The 14,206-nt window shown below is 46.2% G+C and overlaps 11 protein-coding genes across 11 annotated transcripts; 8 read left to right on the top strand and 3 right to left on the bottom strand.

The window, feature by feature from the left end:
* Positions 1–389: 389 nt before the first annotated feature.
* On the top strand, positions 390–1,811 carry HPODL_01516 (Aromatic/aminoadipate aminotransferase 1; the record flags this gene model as incomplete). The annotated part of the gene is made up of 1 exon (XM_014078027.1): positions 390–1,811. One exon carries the CDS (start codon positions 390–392, stop codon positions 1,809–1,811), a length of 1,422 nt encoding a protein of 473 aa, XP_013933502.1.
* An 86-nt stretch (positions 1,812–1,897) lies between these two features.
* On the top strand, positions 1,898–4,681 carry HPODL_01517 (Protein HIR1; the record flags this gene model as incomplete). The annotated part of the gene is made up of 1 exon (XM_014078028.1): positions 1,898–4,681. One exon carries the CDS (start codon positions 1,898–1,900, stop codon positions 4,679–4,681), a length of 2,784 nt encoding a protein of 927 aa, XP_013933503.1.
* A 36-nt stretch (positions 4,682–4,717) lies between these two features.
* On the bottom strand, positions 4,718–5,179 carry HPODL_01518 (Pre-mRNA-splicing factor CWC24; the record flags this gene model as incomplete). Its single annotated transcript, XM_014078029.1, has 1 exon — positions 4,718–5,179. One exon carries the CDS (start codon positions 5,177–5,179, stop codon positions 4,718–4,720), a length of 462 nt encoding a protein of 153 aa, XP_013933504.1.
* Positions 5,180–5,315: 136 nt separating this feature from the next.
* HPODL_01519 (uncharacterized protein) lies at positions 5,316–5,693 on the top strand (the record flags this gene model as incomplete). Its single annotated transcript, XM_014078030.1, has 2 exons — positions 5,316–5,321; positions 5,463–5,693. 2 exons carry the CDS (start codon positions 5,316–5,318, stop codon positions 5,691–5,693), a joined length of 237 nt encoding a protein of 78 aa, XP_013933505.1.
* A 627-nt stretch (positions 5,694–6,320) lies between these two features.
* Positions 6,321–7,256, bottom strand: HPODL_01520 (Transcriptional activator HAC1; the record flags this gene model as incomplete). Its single annotated transcript, XM_014078031.1, has 1 exon — positions 6,321–7,256. One exon carries the CDS (start codon positions 7,254–7,256, stop codon positions 6,321–6,323), a length of 936 nt encoding a protein of 311 aa, XP_013933506.1.
* A 776-nt stretch (positions 7,257–8,032) lies between these two features.
* Positions 8,033–8,800, bottom strand: HPODL_01521 (Pre-mRNA-splicing factor 18; the record flags this gene model as incomplete). The annotated part of the gene is made up of 1 exon (XM_014078032.1): positions 8,033–8,800. One exon carries the CDS (start codon positions 8,798–8,800, stop codon positions 8,033–8,035), a length of 768 nt encoding a protein of 255 aa, XP_013933507.1.
* Positions 8,801–8,865: 65 nt separating this feature from the next.
* Positions 8,866–10,086, top strand: HPODL_01522 (transcription initiation factor TFIIF beta subunit; the record flags this gene model as incomplete). Its single annotated transcript, XM_014078033.1, has 1 exon — positions 8,866–10,086. The coding sequence occupies one exon, from the start codon at positions 8,866–8,868 to the stop codon at positions 10,084–10,086; it is 1,221 nt and encodes a 406-aa protein (XP_013933508.1).
* Positions 10,087–10,264: 178 nt separating this feature from the next.
* On the top strand, positions 10,265–11,830 carry HPODL_01523 (Peroxisomal membrane protein PEX23; the record flags this gene model as incomplete). The annotated part of the gene is made up of 1 exon (XM_014078034.1): positions 10,265–11,830. The coding sequence occupies one exon, from the start codon at positions 10,265–10,267 to the stop codon at positions 11,828–11,830; it is 1,566 nt and encodes a 521-aa protein (XP_013933509.1).
* A 195-nt stretch (positions 11,831–12,025) lies between these two features.
* On the top strand, positions 12,026–12,601 carry HPODL_01524 (60S ribosomal protein L9-B; the record flags this gene model as incomplete). Its single annotated transcript, XM_014078035.1, has 1 exon — positions 12,026–12,601. One exon carries the CDS (start codon positions 12,026–12,028, stop codon positions 12,599–12,601), a length of 576 nt encoding a protein of 191 aa, XP_013933510.1.
* A 66-nt stretch (positions 12,602–12,667) lies between these two features.
* HPODL_01525 (U4/U6.U5 tri-snRNP component SNU23) lies at positions 12,668–13,246 on the top strand (the record flags this gene model as incomplete). Its single annotated transcript, XM_014078036.1, has 1 exon — positions 12,668–13,246. The coding sequence occupies one exon, from the start codon at positions 12,668–12,670 to the stop codon at positions 13,244–13,246; it is 579 nt and encodes a 192-aa protein (XP_013933511.1).
* A 66-nt stretch (positions 13,247–13,312) lies between these two features.
* HPODL_01526 (putative glycosyl hydrolase) lies at positions 13,313–14,197 on the top strand (the record flags this gene model as incomplete). Its single annotated transcript, XM_014078037.1, has 1 exon — positions 13,313–14,197. One exon carries the CDS (start codon positions 13,313–13,315, stop codon positions 14,195–14,197), a length of 885 nt encoding a protein of 294 aa, XP_013933512.1.
* Positions 14,198–14,206: the final 9 nt, after the last annotated feature.

Here is a 14,206-nt window from a genome sequence, read left to right on the forward strand (position 1 = left end):
GAAAAAAAGCTTTTTCTTTGGTCTGCGACGTCAGCATGCTGTCGGTCCCACTAACCACCACGGTCTTTCACTGCACCATCGCTTCAAGGACCGTCTCTGCACGGATCAATACCCGCGGGTATGTCGAGAAGTCACGGTACATTGAGAAGTACGGCTGTGGTGGCTATGTGCGGGCCTCCCCGCGAATTGCCCTTCTTTTCCGTCGGTAGGCGTTGGCAAAGATCGTCGTATCCTGCTATTTCCTGTGAGTACCGCTTCTTGCCGAGATTTCGATTACTAACATTTTTTTTTTCATGCATTTTAATATGTTGGGGTGTATATGTAGATTAAAATAATCTCGAGGAAAATAGATATTTAGTCATTTTTTCTTCTGTCTCCAGTGCTTTATTATGACCGTGAAAGATTTGAGCCACCATCTGTCCAACGAAGCCAAGCGCAGAAACGCCTCTGCCCTGAAAACCGCGTTCAAGTATTTCGGCAAGGACAACATTGTTTTCCTCGGCGGAGGACTCCCGCTCTCTGACTACTTCCCTTGGGACAAGATCACTGCCACTTCTCCCGCACCTCCTTTTGCAAATGGAATTGGTGCCAAGCCTACCAACGAGGCCGACACCGTGATCACCGAGGTCGGAAAGACTACAGACTTGGAGTTTGATATTCCTCTTGCCAGATCTTTGCAATACGGACACACCGAGGGCCAGCCAGAGCTGCTTGATTTCATCAGAGAACACACCGAAATAATCCACAAAATTCCTAACAGTGAATGGGACGTTATCGTCACCGTGGGGAACACTCAATCGTGGGAGGCTTCTTTGAGAACTTTCTGTAATCCCGGAGATTTCATCGTCGTCGAAGAATACACCTTCCCTTCCGCTATTGAAACCGCTAGAGCCCTGAGCGTCAACTTTGCTCCTGTGGAAATGGACGACAAGGGAATCATTCCAGAGAAATTGGATCAGCTATTCACAGAATGGGACCCTGCCAAGCCAAAGCCTAAGCTGCTGTACACTATCGGTACCGGTCAAAACCCTACCGGATCGTCTCTTTCCAACGAGAGAAGAAAAGCCATCTACGATATTGCTTGCAAGCATGACTTTATCATCATCGAGGACGAGCCATACTACTTCTTACAAATGGACGATTACAAGAAAAACTCTGACGAGCCTGCGGCCGTCACTCACGAGGAGTTCCTTGCTGCGCTTGTGAAATCCTTCTCTTCTATGGACGTCGAGGGAAGAGTTGTCAGACTGGACTCGTTCTCCAAAGTCCTCGCTCCAGGAGCCAGACTGGGCTGGATTGTTGCTCAGAAGCCACTGCTCGAGAGATTTGTCAGATTGCACGAGGTCAGCATTCAGACAGCTTCTGGTTTCACGCAAACTTTGGTGTCCGGTCTGCTTGGAAGATGGGGCCAGAAGGGCTACATTGATTGGCTGATTGGCCTGCGGAAGGAGTACACCATCAAGAGAAACTTCACCATCGACAGTCTGTCCAAGCATATGCCATCTGTCGTGAAGTACGAGCCTCCTTTTGCTGGTATGTTCTTTACTGTGAAGATCGACGCTGCCAAACACCCCAAATTTGCTTCTGAGTTCGGTAAGGACCCATTGAAGGTGGAGGCTGCCATCTACGAAAAATCGCTGGAACAGGGATGTCTGATGATTCCAGGGTCGTGGTTCAAGTCGCCAAACTTCAAGGACCACAACTCGTCGGAAATCTTCTTCAGAGGCACCTATGCCGCCGTTGCTCTTGATAAGCTGGACATCGGATTGGAGAGATTTGGTAAGGCTGTGGAGCTCGAGTTCAGCTCCTAAGTTTGACAACAGCGGTGTAAGGATGTAGGATTTTCTAAGCGTATAGACCGTTGTTAGAATATTCAGACGAAAAATAACATTATTATATGCACATTTTGAAGTTTCCGTGGCTCACCCATACGGAGGAGAAGCGGAAGTACGAGGTGTTCTCCGTATCCGTATCGGCGGATGGTCAGCGGCTCGCTTCTGGAGGTCTTGATGGCAAGGTCAGAATCTGGTCCGTGGAGACATTGAAGAAGTACAAGCAGGAGGTGTCTCAGAAGGAACCGGAGAATGATCTTTTGGAGGACGGGTCCAGCTTGGACGGCGGCTTGGAGGAGCCGTTAGCGAATAACGTTGATTTTGACCCGACAATCTGCCGTCCGCTTTGCTCAATGGGTCGTCACACGGGAGCAGTGACGTGTGTGAGATTTTCTCCCACGGGACGCTTTCTTGCGAGCGGGTCTGACGACAAGGTGATTCTGATTTGGGAGAAAGACGAGGAAAAAACGCGGATTATGGCCCAAAATATGGAGCATCGTCTACAGTTTGGTACAGACTTGGAAACGGCAGATCTAGAGCATTGGACGGTGCGAAAACGTCTCGTTGCTCACGACAATGATATCCAGGACATGGCGTGGGCTCCCGATGCGTCTATCTTGGTTACAGTCGGGCTGGATCGTTCAATCATTGTGTGGTCCGGGGTCACTTTTGAGAAAATTAAAAGATTTGATATTCATCAGTCTCATGTTAAGGGTGTGGTTTTTGATCCGGCGAACAAGTATTTCGCCACCTGTTCGGACGACAGAACATTGAGGATCTTTAGGTACCACAGGACTTCTCCGACGGAAATGTCCTTTACCGTGGAATCCATCATAAGAGAGCCGTTTCGCAAGACTCCACTGACGACGTATTACCGACGCTGTTCGTGGTCTCCAGACGGCCAGAACATAGCGTCTCCAAATGCAATTAATGGCGGTCTGTGTTCGGTTGCCATTATAGAGCGAGGCAGCTGGGCCAGCGATATCAGTTTAATTGGTCATGACGCGCCTTGCGAGGTGTGTTCGTTCTCTCCACGGTTATATGAAATTCAAGGGATTTCCCAGAAAGATAAAGAGCCGGAAATTTCGACTGTTCTGGCGACAGCAGGCCAGGACCGGACATTGGCTATATGGAACACGGGAGCTGCGACGCCGCTCGTTGTTGCGGCAGATATTTCCATGAACACTATCACAGATTTGGCCTGGGACCCGAACGGAGAGGTCCTATTTTTGTCTTCCCTTGACGGTTCCATAATGACGGTTTTCTTTGATGAATACGAACTGGGTTCTGCTATCCCGATCGATCAGCATGACAGCGTCCTGAACAAGTACGGTGCCGACAGGGACAGCATGGTTTTCCCAGAGAGTGTTGAACAGTTGGAACTCGAAGAGAAAGCTGAGGCCATATTAAAGACGAAAACACCCTCGACGAAGTTAGACAGACTCATGGAAAAAATGGAATCGATGGAGCCGTTGGGCCAGACAGGCATGTTTGCGCAGCCGGAGCTGAACACCCAGGCAGCACCGCAGGTGAACATGTTGGTGCCAAGATCGAAAAAACATCCTGATAAAGTTATGCCTACGATCAAGACCAAGCCTGTGAGCTCGCCGGCGAAGTCCACCCCCAACGTATTGACACCTAGTGCACAGAAAGTGACTGTGACGAAGTCTGGCAAAAAACGTGTTGCTCCCATGCTAATTTCTGGGTCCCAGCCTGCACAAAACCTGCCAAAGCCTGCTTTGGTGGTTAAACGTGAGCCCAAACACCAATCGCAACTCTCAAAACCGGCAGTTAAAATCCCAAGACTAGGGTTGCAAACCATGGTTTCCTCTCTGCGGGATAACGTTGTCAGTGAAACGCCGATTGGAGACCACGACACCGAAAACGATATTGACCACATTTCTGAGATCACACACGCTCCTAAAAGGCCAATATCAACACGCTCATCCACAGCCAAGAGAAAAAGAGAGGTGGAAACTCCTCAATACCTTGCCACGTCGATGGTCACGCCGGCTACCATATTCACCGACATGAGAGTACAGCCACGAGTACTGCTAGAATTCAAAGGACCCGATCTTGCTAATGGGGTGGTCATGGAGATACGCAACAGCGGAGAGGACGATGGCGAGGAAGAAGTTGATTACGACGACCTTGAGGAGTTTAATTCTATCAACAAATTATCAGTGTTCCATGCAAAGGAAAAACTGGACCAATTCCAATTTTTCTACAACCACAAGTTCACCGCTGCCTGCAGTTCCTCGTTTGTGGATGCTACCGAGCGCCAGGTAGAGTTCTGGGCCGTGGCCACCGAGACGGGAGTGGTGTTTATCCTGTCTGATTTTGGCCGTCAGCTGTTGCCTCCATTTCAATTGGGAAATAATTTGACACATTTACTTAGCAACAAGCAGTATGTTCTGGCCGTCACGTCTTCCGGCTTGTTCTACAGCTGGGATGTTGAGAAACGCGCAAGTATTTTGTCCGCAGTGTCGATATCTCCCATTATCAACCAATTTGCCGAAATCGACTCCAAGAGATTTGAGAATTCAGTCAAGGTGGCTTCCATCCTCCTCAACTCCAACGGCTGGCCAATCGTGACCTTGAGCAACGACCATGTTTTCATGTTCAACCCAGACCTCGAGTCCTGGATAAATGTACTGGATCCCTGGTATCTCCAAAACGTTCCCCAGACAGATATTGATCCTGCCGGCTTCAAATCTAGAACATACCGCATACTCTACAAACGGCTTGCACGCAATTACAAGCCCAACGGCAGTCTTGATAAGCCTACGGCTGACGTGATCAACGGCACTTTCAAGTCTCTCACCAAGCTTATCTCGGAATCCGTTTGAATCATTAATCGTGTATCATAGCATAATATACAAACATTAGAATCTTTTATTCTTCTTCAACACCTCCTCCCATTCCCTTTTCTTCGGGTTCTTCACGACCTTAAACTCATCCCTGTAATGCAAAAACTTGCACGTATCTCCATAACCACAATAGCCATTCTTAAGGAAGTCTTTGCAAACATCTGGCTGATAATCTATCACTGTATTGGTCTTGATGCTGGAAGACAATTGTTTAATGTTGTACCTTCCCGACTTGTTCTCCATAACATCCTTTGATTGGTCACTTTGATCCTCAGATTGGCTTTCCTCGTCCTGCTCTTTGCTGACTGCTTGCTTGATTACCTTAGACTCGCTCTCTTTTTTGCCGTCCACCCTCGTTAACGTGTCAAGGCCCCTTTTTTCCGTCTTGCTCTTCTTCACGACATCACCACCATCGCCTGTCCCCTCTACCTCACGCTTTCGCTTCTGCTCCTGCTTCACATTCCGTTTCTTGAACATATCAGTCTATCCATCTAAATCAATATTATTCATCTATTTTATGTTTCACGTGACTGAATATAGGGCTTCTCACCCTCAACCTTAAAGGAAAAAAACTTTGAAAAATATCGATCTTCATATATTCACATTAATTACCATGGCTGTATGTATAGCAGAACGACAGAAAGGGCACGTTTGTGAAGGCGAGTGACAGGTTTAGTCTGGAAGCAAACTCAAGACTCCACCAACTCTCACTTTTGCAGACGGCCGATTTCTATGGCAAACTCGAATACTAACGTTTCAGAGAGAAATTACCGACATCAAGCAGTTCGTTGAATTGGCTAGAAGAGCCGACGTCAAGGTTGCTACCATCAAGACCAACACGAAACTGAACGCCAACGGTAAGAAATTCAAGCAGACCAAGTTCAAGGTCAGAGGCTCCAAGTACCTGTACACCTTGATTGTGAATGACGCTACCAAGGCCAAGAAGCTGATCCAATCCCTCCCACCAACCTTGAAGGTGACTGACATTTAAGCAGTTGATTATATATAATTGAATGTACACCAAATGAATTAAGAAAGCTTAATAAGTATTGTATTTGGCGATATACACCTATGCATATCCTGGAAATGTCATAACATGACAATGCTATATTTACTAATAAAACTCCTATTGATTGAAACACAACACAATATTCCAAAGACTAGGATAGCTCTTCTATAATCAGAAGATCGCCCTACCTGTCTCCTAGTCAGCATCCATAGCGCAGAAACCAGTCGCAGCTTCATACATGAGCGCGCCACATTGAATCGCGTCTAGTGGAGACTCGTAGGTGACATGTAGTGCAAACGTCCCGAGAATAAAAGCCCCGTCATAGTCCTGAAATTAATCCGTAAAAAGCAACCCAACTCCCATAATCCCTAAAAATACACTTCGATTCATTGTTCAAGACAAATAGTCGTCAAATTCAAAGTGGTTGTCAATACTCTCTGCTGTTAATGGTGCTGCTGACCAACTTAACAATTGAAGCAAGTAGAAGCAGAGCACAAGATAACTGAATAACTCATACCCACACCTAAGATGATACCGTCAAACAAATACCCAAAAAACCAGTCTCATCTCAGGTTGCTTCCACTCAATCGCTTCAAACATTTGAGTCTTTCATAACTTTACAATCATCACTGCTGGATGATGCACGCTATTAAAAGAGCAGAGGTCTTCCACTTGAATCAGATGACAATCGTCAGCGTTGAAACCCGAATCAGGAAACTTCAACTCGTCTTCCTGTTTCACAAATGGCACCATTTCTTCCTCTTCTTGTTTCACAAATGATGCCATGGTCAGATCATCCTGTTTATACAGCTCGAGACTTGATGACTTTTCCGATGGAAAGATGTCCTCCGTGTCATCAAACAAGTTGCTGTATTCCTGTTTGGAGATCCTTTCGTCTTCTTCAAGTTTCAACTTGGATGGGGAGGTGGAGCCCGGAGGCGAGATGTAAGCATCTTGCGCCTTTCTTTTGCGGTTGTGAGACAAAGATGGAGCCTCGGTTGGTTCTTGTTCTGGTTTCCCGTATTCCTCGATACCATCGTCGTTTTCGTTTTCTTCCTCAGAAAACATATCCTCATCAAAACTTGGTGATGGGATTTCCGACTTCGATTTTTTCGATAACGATTTTGGCGATTTCGCCGAGGCGATTTTCTGTTTTTTCACTGGAATTGAACCAGTCAACTCCAAACCTTCCGGTCTTTCAACTTTTGGACATGGTTCAACAGTTAGATCCACAGACGAGTAATCGATTCCATGTTCAGACAACAAAGATATCAGGCCAGATTGAATTTTAGCCATCTTCCGATAATTGCCCTCATGTGTCGCAAGCGCAGATTCCAGATCAGTCACATAGTTTTCCAGGTACTCAACATGTCTTCTCTTCTTTTCTCTAGACGCGTGAGCGGCCCTTCTGTTTCTCAAGATTCTTTCAACTCTTCTTTGCTCTTTCTCCTCTTCGGTCTTGGCACGCTTTCTTGGAGGTAGAGTTCCAAAAGGCAAGTCCGAAGAGACTTCTTGGTGTTGGATAGAGCTGTTGAGAGCAGTCATTTTATAATGGGTATTTGTTTGATTTGGTGATCTTAGAGATTGATGGGAAATTTGGCGAAGAGGGAAATGCGTCTATTTATATTTACCACCGCAAAGGGCGTGGCATGAGTGGATTTGAACGGAAACTGCGGACGGTGGCTCTGAGCAAATTAATATCGGAAATAACCATGTCCGTAAATTTCCGGGCATGCCCTGACTTTTTTTATTCGCTAACACCGGATCAGCCTCCTTTTTGATGTGCTCGTCTAACTTTAAGCTTAGTTTGGAGACTGTCTAAATCCGAAATACCCAAGGCGAGAAAATAAATTAAACAAGGTATTCCACGTAATGCCTCCACTGAGATAATACTACATGATGTGTCTAGGCTTAGACTAAGCATTCTGACTTTCAAGTCAATGCCCGTTTCACGTTCAAGGCACGGACGCGGCTTAGAGGATTTCTAAATTTGACTAAATTCTTCATAGGGGTAAAAATTCAAGGCATCTATGACATAAGCAAAATAACCATAATCCGGTCTAGAATCTATTGACTACCAAATTAGGCAGTATATTTTTGGAGATCGCTAGCAGGGTAGATTCATGGGCGGTGAAGGCGTCGACAATCCCGCATACAATTAGGTGCATTCTGCCTGTATAAAATTGCCTTACATACTTTGTTAAAGCCTTGCGCTTGTTCTGCCAAATAGTGCATGCTAGTTTATTAGGACCGTTATCGAACTCAAGTGCAAAATTCCGTATACAGAAGGATGCACAGGGGTTTCCGTTACTTTGTGGATCCTAATCGTTTGAAACGACATTGTGCAGCTCACAGAATGTAAGCAGCCTCTTAACGGCTAGAATCCATTGCCGAGTACGTTCGTCCTTCATGATATTGCTAGTGTTTGAGCCTTCACCAATCTTCATGTTGTTTGTTCGAACACGAATTCCTATGTCGATAAGTCCTATAGGCCATGCCACATTTCCTATGCTGAGCTGTAGATATGCTTCATTTGCGTCTGTGTATTTTTGGCGTTGAATATTGTACAGTATTGTGGCTAGGCTCACCAGCTGATCGTGAGGCAGACTTTTTTTCTTCAGCTGCACAAGCAAGGGAAGCAGCCACTTCTTGGTTTCGAGCAGATCCACGTTCGTGTGCTGATCCTTTTTCGACTCCCAGATGTTGAGGAGATGCTTAATGTAGTCGCGGCATTGTTGGGACACTATGGCATGATTGTCTCTAATATCGGTTTTCTCTATGATATACGAGCCTGGCTCGGGTTGAGGTCCACTCAGTGGCTTGTCGGACGTTTTTCCGAGATTCTTTTTATCGGCCAGTCCCTCTTCTTGCGCGTCGATCCTCTGCGCTTCAGAGCCAGAAATTTCACATTGTGTGGTGTCTGGGTCTGTCTCCTCCACTGTCTGGCTGGCAATCTCGTCAGCAGCTTTGGGTAGGCCTCGTATTTCTTCTGGGCTGGAGACTGTCTTGGCCTTTTTTGATGTCTGCTCTTCCTGAAGAGCGCGTTTCTTGCGAGCGATCTCAGAGTTAAGCACCCGTGCAAAGTCCATGGTATTCTGTCAGGACATATGCGTGCACTCTTTAAGCAGGAAAAAATTGAAAATATTTATTTATTATGAGCGCAATTTCTCCGCCAAAGGCTGCCGGTCGACCTGCCGAGCCAGATCAGTCATTCCAAGATGTGGCGTATGATGAGGACGACATGCCCATTCCTGATGGAATTGCAGAGGTGAACGATAAGCAGCTGGAAGAAAGCGGTGAGTCTCTTAATTTGGACATGTCCAAGGCGAATAATCAGGTCTGGCTTGTCAAGCTTCCCCCAGCTCTCTCTGAGGTGTGGAAAAACGAGAGAATGTTGGATGGACGGCAGCTGGGCAATATAAAGATTCAACAGGGAGTCTCACCAGCCAAAATCATGCTTGAGCTAAATGAGAAACTTCAAGAACACAAAAATATTGATAAAGAATATGAACTCAAGATGATCAAGCATGTGGTGGAGAATGAGTATGTGTTCAGCGAGGCCGAGCTAAGTCAGTTCAAAAGCCAAGCGGAGACTAGAACTGAGATGGTCCAGATGCCAGATCAGCCTACATTAAATCCCCTAGACGGTGAAGAGCCGGAGGAATCGAATCCATGGTCCACTGCTAAGGTTCCCCAACGTGCATCATACATTCCTGAGGCACGTGGACGTGGTTACGAGGAAGAAAACTTCGAAGAGCCAAAGAAGGTGGTTCCATTTGCCAAAACAATTCCCAAGAAGACTGCTCTTGTTGGAAAAATCGTTCACGAGTGTCAGGTCATCCCTACAAAATTATCCACAAACAACAAGCTAAAGCTATTGGAGCAGAAACGGAGACTAGCACAGATGACAAAGAGAAAGACCATTACGTACATGAAGGATGCCAACGCCGGTGTTTTGCAAGGAAGAACGGGACCAAATCTGCAAACAGGCTCGACCATCCAGCTATCAAGGGAGCTTGCTGCTAGGAAGGAGCAACAGCGGTTGGAAGGCCGTGCTTCTCGTATGGACAGAGAGCACTTGATGAAGGTCCTGTTCAATCTCTTCAACGAGTACGATTACTGGACGTTGAAAGGTATCCGAGAAAAAACAAATCAGCCAGAAGCTTACTTGAAGGACTGTTTGGAGAACATTGCGGTGATGGAGCGCAAAGGAACCTATGCTTTGAAATACAGATTAAAAGACGAGTACAAGAAGAGCAGAGAGGTGGAAAGAAAGGAGAAGCAAGGATTTGGAGATTTAGAGGCAGACAACAGAAACGAAAACGATGACGATGGTGACGAAGACGATGATATTGAAATGGAGGACGTTGCTTGAATTATAAAAAAAGGATGTCAAATGTACATTAACATAAGATAATATATCACAAGATTTATTTTAATTAAAAAAATCGGAAGGGATTTCTAGTAGTTACTAGCAGTGGCCAATCGTGTTTCCTATTTTACGGGCCTCAGAATATATCTCCGGCTGGGACTAATTGTGTTTCCCATCGATCATGCCTACGGATCCGAACTCAAACCCTGTTTCAAAAGCAGGTCTGACACCTTCTAGCATTAACAGCAACATTTCAGAAGTACAACCAACAACAGGCCTGAATACAATCAATGCTGCCGCAGGCGTCAAAGTGAAGGAGACTGAGAACTTGAGAGCAAACTTCACTGCCAAGTCCAGCTTACCAGCAGGCTCCGAGATCACCTGCACCCCCCAGTCTTCCCCGTTATTGTCATCCACGCCTCCCACAGTTAGCAAGAGCCTGATCAAGGCCTATCCATATTTGATTGCTCTCAACAAGATCTTGGGGGTCCTCACATGGACCGATGATACTTCCTACATATCCGTTCTCTTAGTGACGACTGCGACGCTATTTATTTTATACTTCGAGAACTTCGTGATTTATCTTGGACATCTATCAATTGTTGGTCTCATATTCCTTTATTCGATTTTCCGTTCTTATGTCGAGAAGGAGCAAAAGAAGAGTCCTACGTTGGACGATGTGGTGCATTGTTTAACGACCGTCAGCGTTCGTGCGGACATGCTACTTTTCCCCGTGAGTTCCCTAAATCTCACTTCGGCAGACCTGCGCAGGCTCCTGTTCACATCCATTTTTCTTTCCCCGGGCTACATCTTGGTCTGCTACCTCCTCTTTCCACCGAAGACGCTTTTGCTCATACTTGTGATTTTTTTCCTAACATATCACTCCTCGTGGTCAAGGGTTACACGAAAATTGCTTTGGCGTTCGTCCATAGTGAGAGCGTTTTGTTTCTATAACACAGGCTTGATTTTCGAGTCCGGAAACAACGAAAAAAGCTCGCTTTTCAAGACGGCCATGAACAAAACCAACAAGAAGCTAAAAGAGGTCACTAGGAAGGCTGGAGGTAAACACAGCGGTCCGGTGAGGTTTACATATGTCCTATATGAGAACCAGAGACGGTGGCTAGGAGTTGGATGGACTCCAAATCTGCTCAGCTACGAAAGAACTCCGTGGACTGACGAGTTCCTCAACGAAGCTGAGTCACCAGACAACTTTGAGCTTCCACAACTAAACGACGACTCGGGCATGTACTGGAGATGGATCGACAAGACTTGGAGACTGGACCTCACCAACGATGGAGCTTTGCAGTTGCCGTCTTCCAAATACAAAACTACAGCTGATCCTAAGCCGGACGAGGGGTTCATCTATTACGACAACACATGGAAGAATCCGTCCACCGAAGATTCGTTCAGCAAGTATACGCGACGCAGAAGATGGATTCGCACAGCAGAGCTGGTTTCTCCAGGCGACGACAGCTCTACGGACAGTGCCTCTTTGCCGCATTCGGCTTCCGAAACTGTGGGGCTGACTCTTCCAAAATCGACCTCGATTTCTGACGTGCAGAGTGTCAATGCAAGTGGCAATATCACCACGAGCGCAGAGACTGCTCCGGATTCCGCAGGAACAGCAAAGAAACGTAAGAGTCTACGATTCGATGCTACTTCGACGGTGTACGAGGAAGGGGTGTCTGATTTGAAAAACGTTAAGGAAACTCTTGAAGGCGGTGCCACAGACAAGAAGGAAGAATGATATATAAGCACACAGGAACTCGCTTTATTAATGAACGAAATGCAAATGCTCTTTTACTATCTCTAGATGTTCTGTATCAGGAAAAGACTTGTGACTGTGAAAAAAATACAATCTTCTCGACTTTCACACCCTTGCACGGAGCCTCAAAATTTTTCACTTCGGACCAATTCTTTTTACTCCCAAAGGTATACAAGCATGAAGTACGTCCAATCTTCCGAGCTGTTGGAGCTCCCAGAGGGAGTCTCCGTCCAAATCAAGTCCAGAATCATTACTGTCACCGGTCCAAGAGGTCAGTTGAGTAAGAACTTGAGACACATCGACGTCACTTTCACCAAGATCTCCGACAAACAAATTAAGATTACTGTCCACAATGGTGACAGAAAACACGTCGCCACTTTGAGAACCGTCAAGTCCTTGATTGCCAACCTCGTCAAGGGTGTTACCGTCGGATTCAAGTACAAGATGAGATTCGTGTACGCGCACTTCCCTATCAACGTTAACGTTGTTAACGAGGACGGCCAGGAATACGTCGAGATCAGAAACTTCTTGGGTGAGAAGAGACTTAGAAAGGTCAAGGTCTGGGAAGGATGCAAGGCCACTATCTCCACTGCCCAGAAGGACGAGCTGATTGTTGAGGGTAACTCTTTGGAGAACGTTTCGCAGACATGCGCAGACATTCAGCAGATCTGCAGAGTCAGAAACAAGGATATCAGAAAGTTCTTGGACGGTATTTACGTTTCCGAGAAGGGCCACATCGTTGAGGAGGCCTAAACTAGATGATTATGTAATACACCAAAATGATAATCTGACACTGAGCTAAAATTATTTTATACTCCTATGTCTTCCACCGACTCCTATGGTCGTCGGACCTGGGACGAGGCCGAGTATGCGGAGCGGGCGCGACAAAAGCAGCAGCAGAACAGCCAGACTGCTGACCCTTCGGCGAAGAAGAACGTGCGCAAGTTTTTTGAGTCGCGCAGGGAGCAGTTAGAGAAGGTTGAGAAGTTCAACAGTGTCACGTTTGTGGGTTCTATGAATGCCAAGGAAGCCAGTTTCTTTTGCGATGTTTGCAATAGACGATTTAAGGACGACCTCAAGTTTGTGGAACACCTCAATTCCAAGGAGCATTTGGTGAATTCTGGATTTTCGCACGAGTCAGAGCTTCAGCGCGAAGTGACGCTCGACCAGGTGAAGGAAAGACTCAAGCAATTGAAGGCAAAGATGGAAAGGACCCAGGAGAATGCTTCTGAGGTTGATTTTGCTACAGGAGTGCAACAAATGAGAGAGAAGTACGAGAAGGAGAAGCAGAAGAAGAAAGCCAAGAAACGGAAACGACAGGAGCGACAGGACCCTGACGTAGACGAGGAGGACCTTGAAATCAAGAAATTGATGGGGTTTGGCAGCTTCAAAAAGTAGGTGCTGGTTTCCGGGAGAAATTATGCTACTTTTTTTTGCATTGAGGAGTTTGAGCGCTATTTCATTATGACTATCTTTGCGCCCTATATATATGCCTGGAGCAAGGATGAAAACAAAGCGTTTAGGGTCTCCAACCTAAAAGATGCCTCTCGGATAGGCTTAAACAGCGTGACACTTGCTTTTCTGACCAATGATCGCTATGAAGAAATTGAGCAGTGGATAGAGGATGTTCGTCAGTTCCCAGGACAGGTCATCCTCTCAATAGGTGGAGCAACTGGCGAGTATCCTTCAGATTGTCGGTCTGTTGAAGAAGAGGCCTCTCGGCTGATTGACTTGGTAGCCAGGGCAGGATTCAAAGGGATCGATCTGGATATTGAAGGCAGTGTTTTAGAGAGGCACAGTAAGGTTGCAAAAATTGCCAGAATAATAAATCTCGTCCAAAGCCATTTCGGCACACAGTTCCACGTTTCGCTCACGCTTCCTATCGAGTTCGAGGGTGGACTGAACAATGACGCTCTCTCGGCTTTGGATGCGATGATCAGCAATAAGGTCCATATCAAGATTGTCAATGCTATGATCATGGATTATTATACTAAGCTACCTTCCGGATCTAACTGGGGAGCGGAAAACATTCGCATTCTGAACGACATGAACCGCCAATTGCGATCAAGGTTGCATCTGACTGAGGATCAAGCTTGGAGAATGATTGGAGTATGCCCAATGATAGGTTACAACGACGACAATACGGTTTTCTCGCTCAATGACTTTGATAGAGTTTTGACTTTTGCCAAGTCCAAAAATATCGCTCTGATCACATATTGGGCGATAAATAGGGACCAAGTGGCTCCGAGACGCGAGACGTTGAAATTGAAGAAGAACGTATATGCGTTTTCAAACGCACAGAGTCGCGACTTCGAGTACTGTCGCAAGGTACAAGAGTACTTTAATTAAATATATACA

This window comes from Ogataea parapolymorpha, chromosome VI (assembly GCF_000187245.1).
Source record: "Ogataea parapolymorpha DL-1 chromosome VI, whole genome shotgun sequence".
NCBI classification, from domain to species: Eukaryota; Fungi; Ascomycota; class Pichiomycetes; order Pichiales; family Pichiaceae; genus Ogataea; species Ogataea parapolymorpha.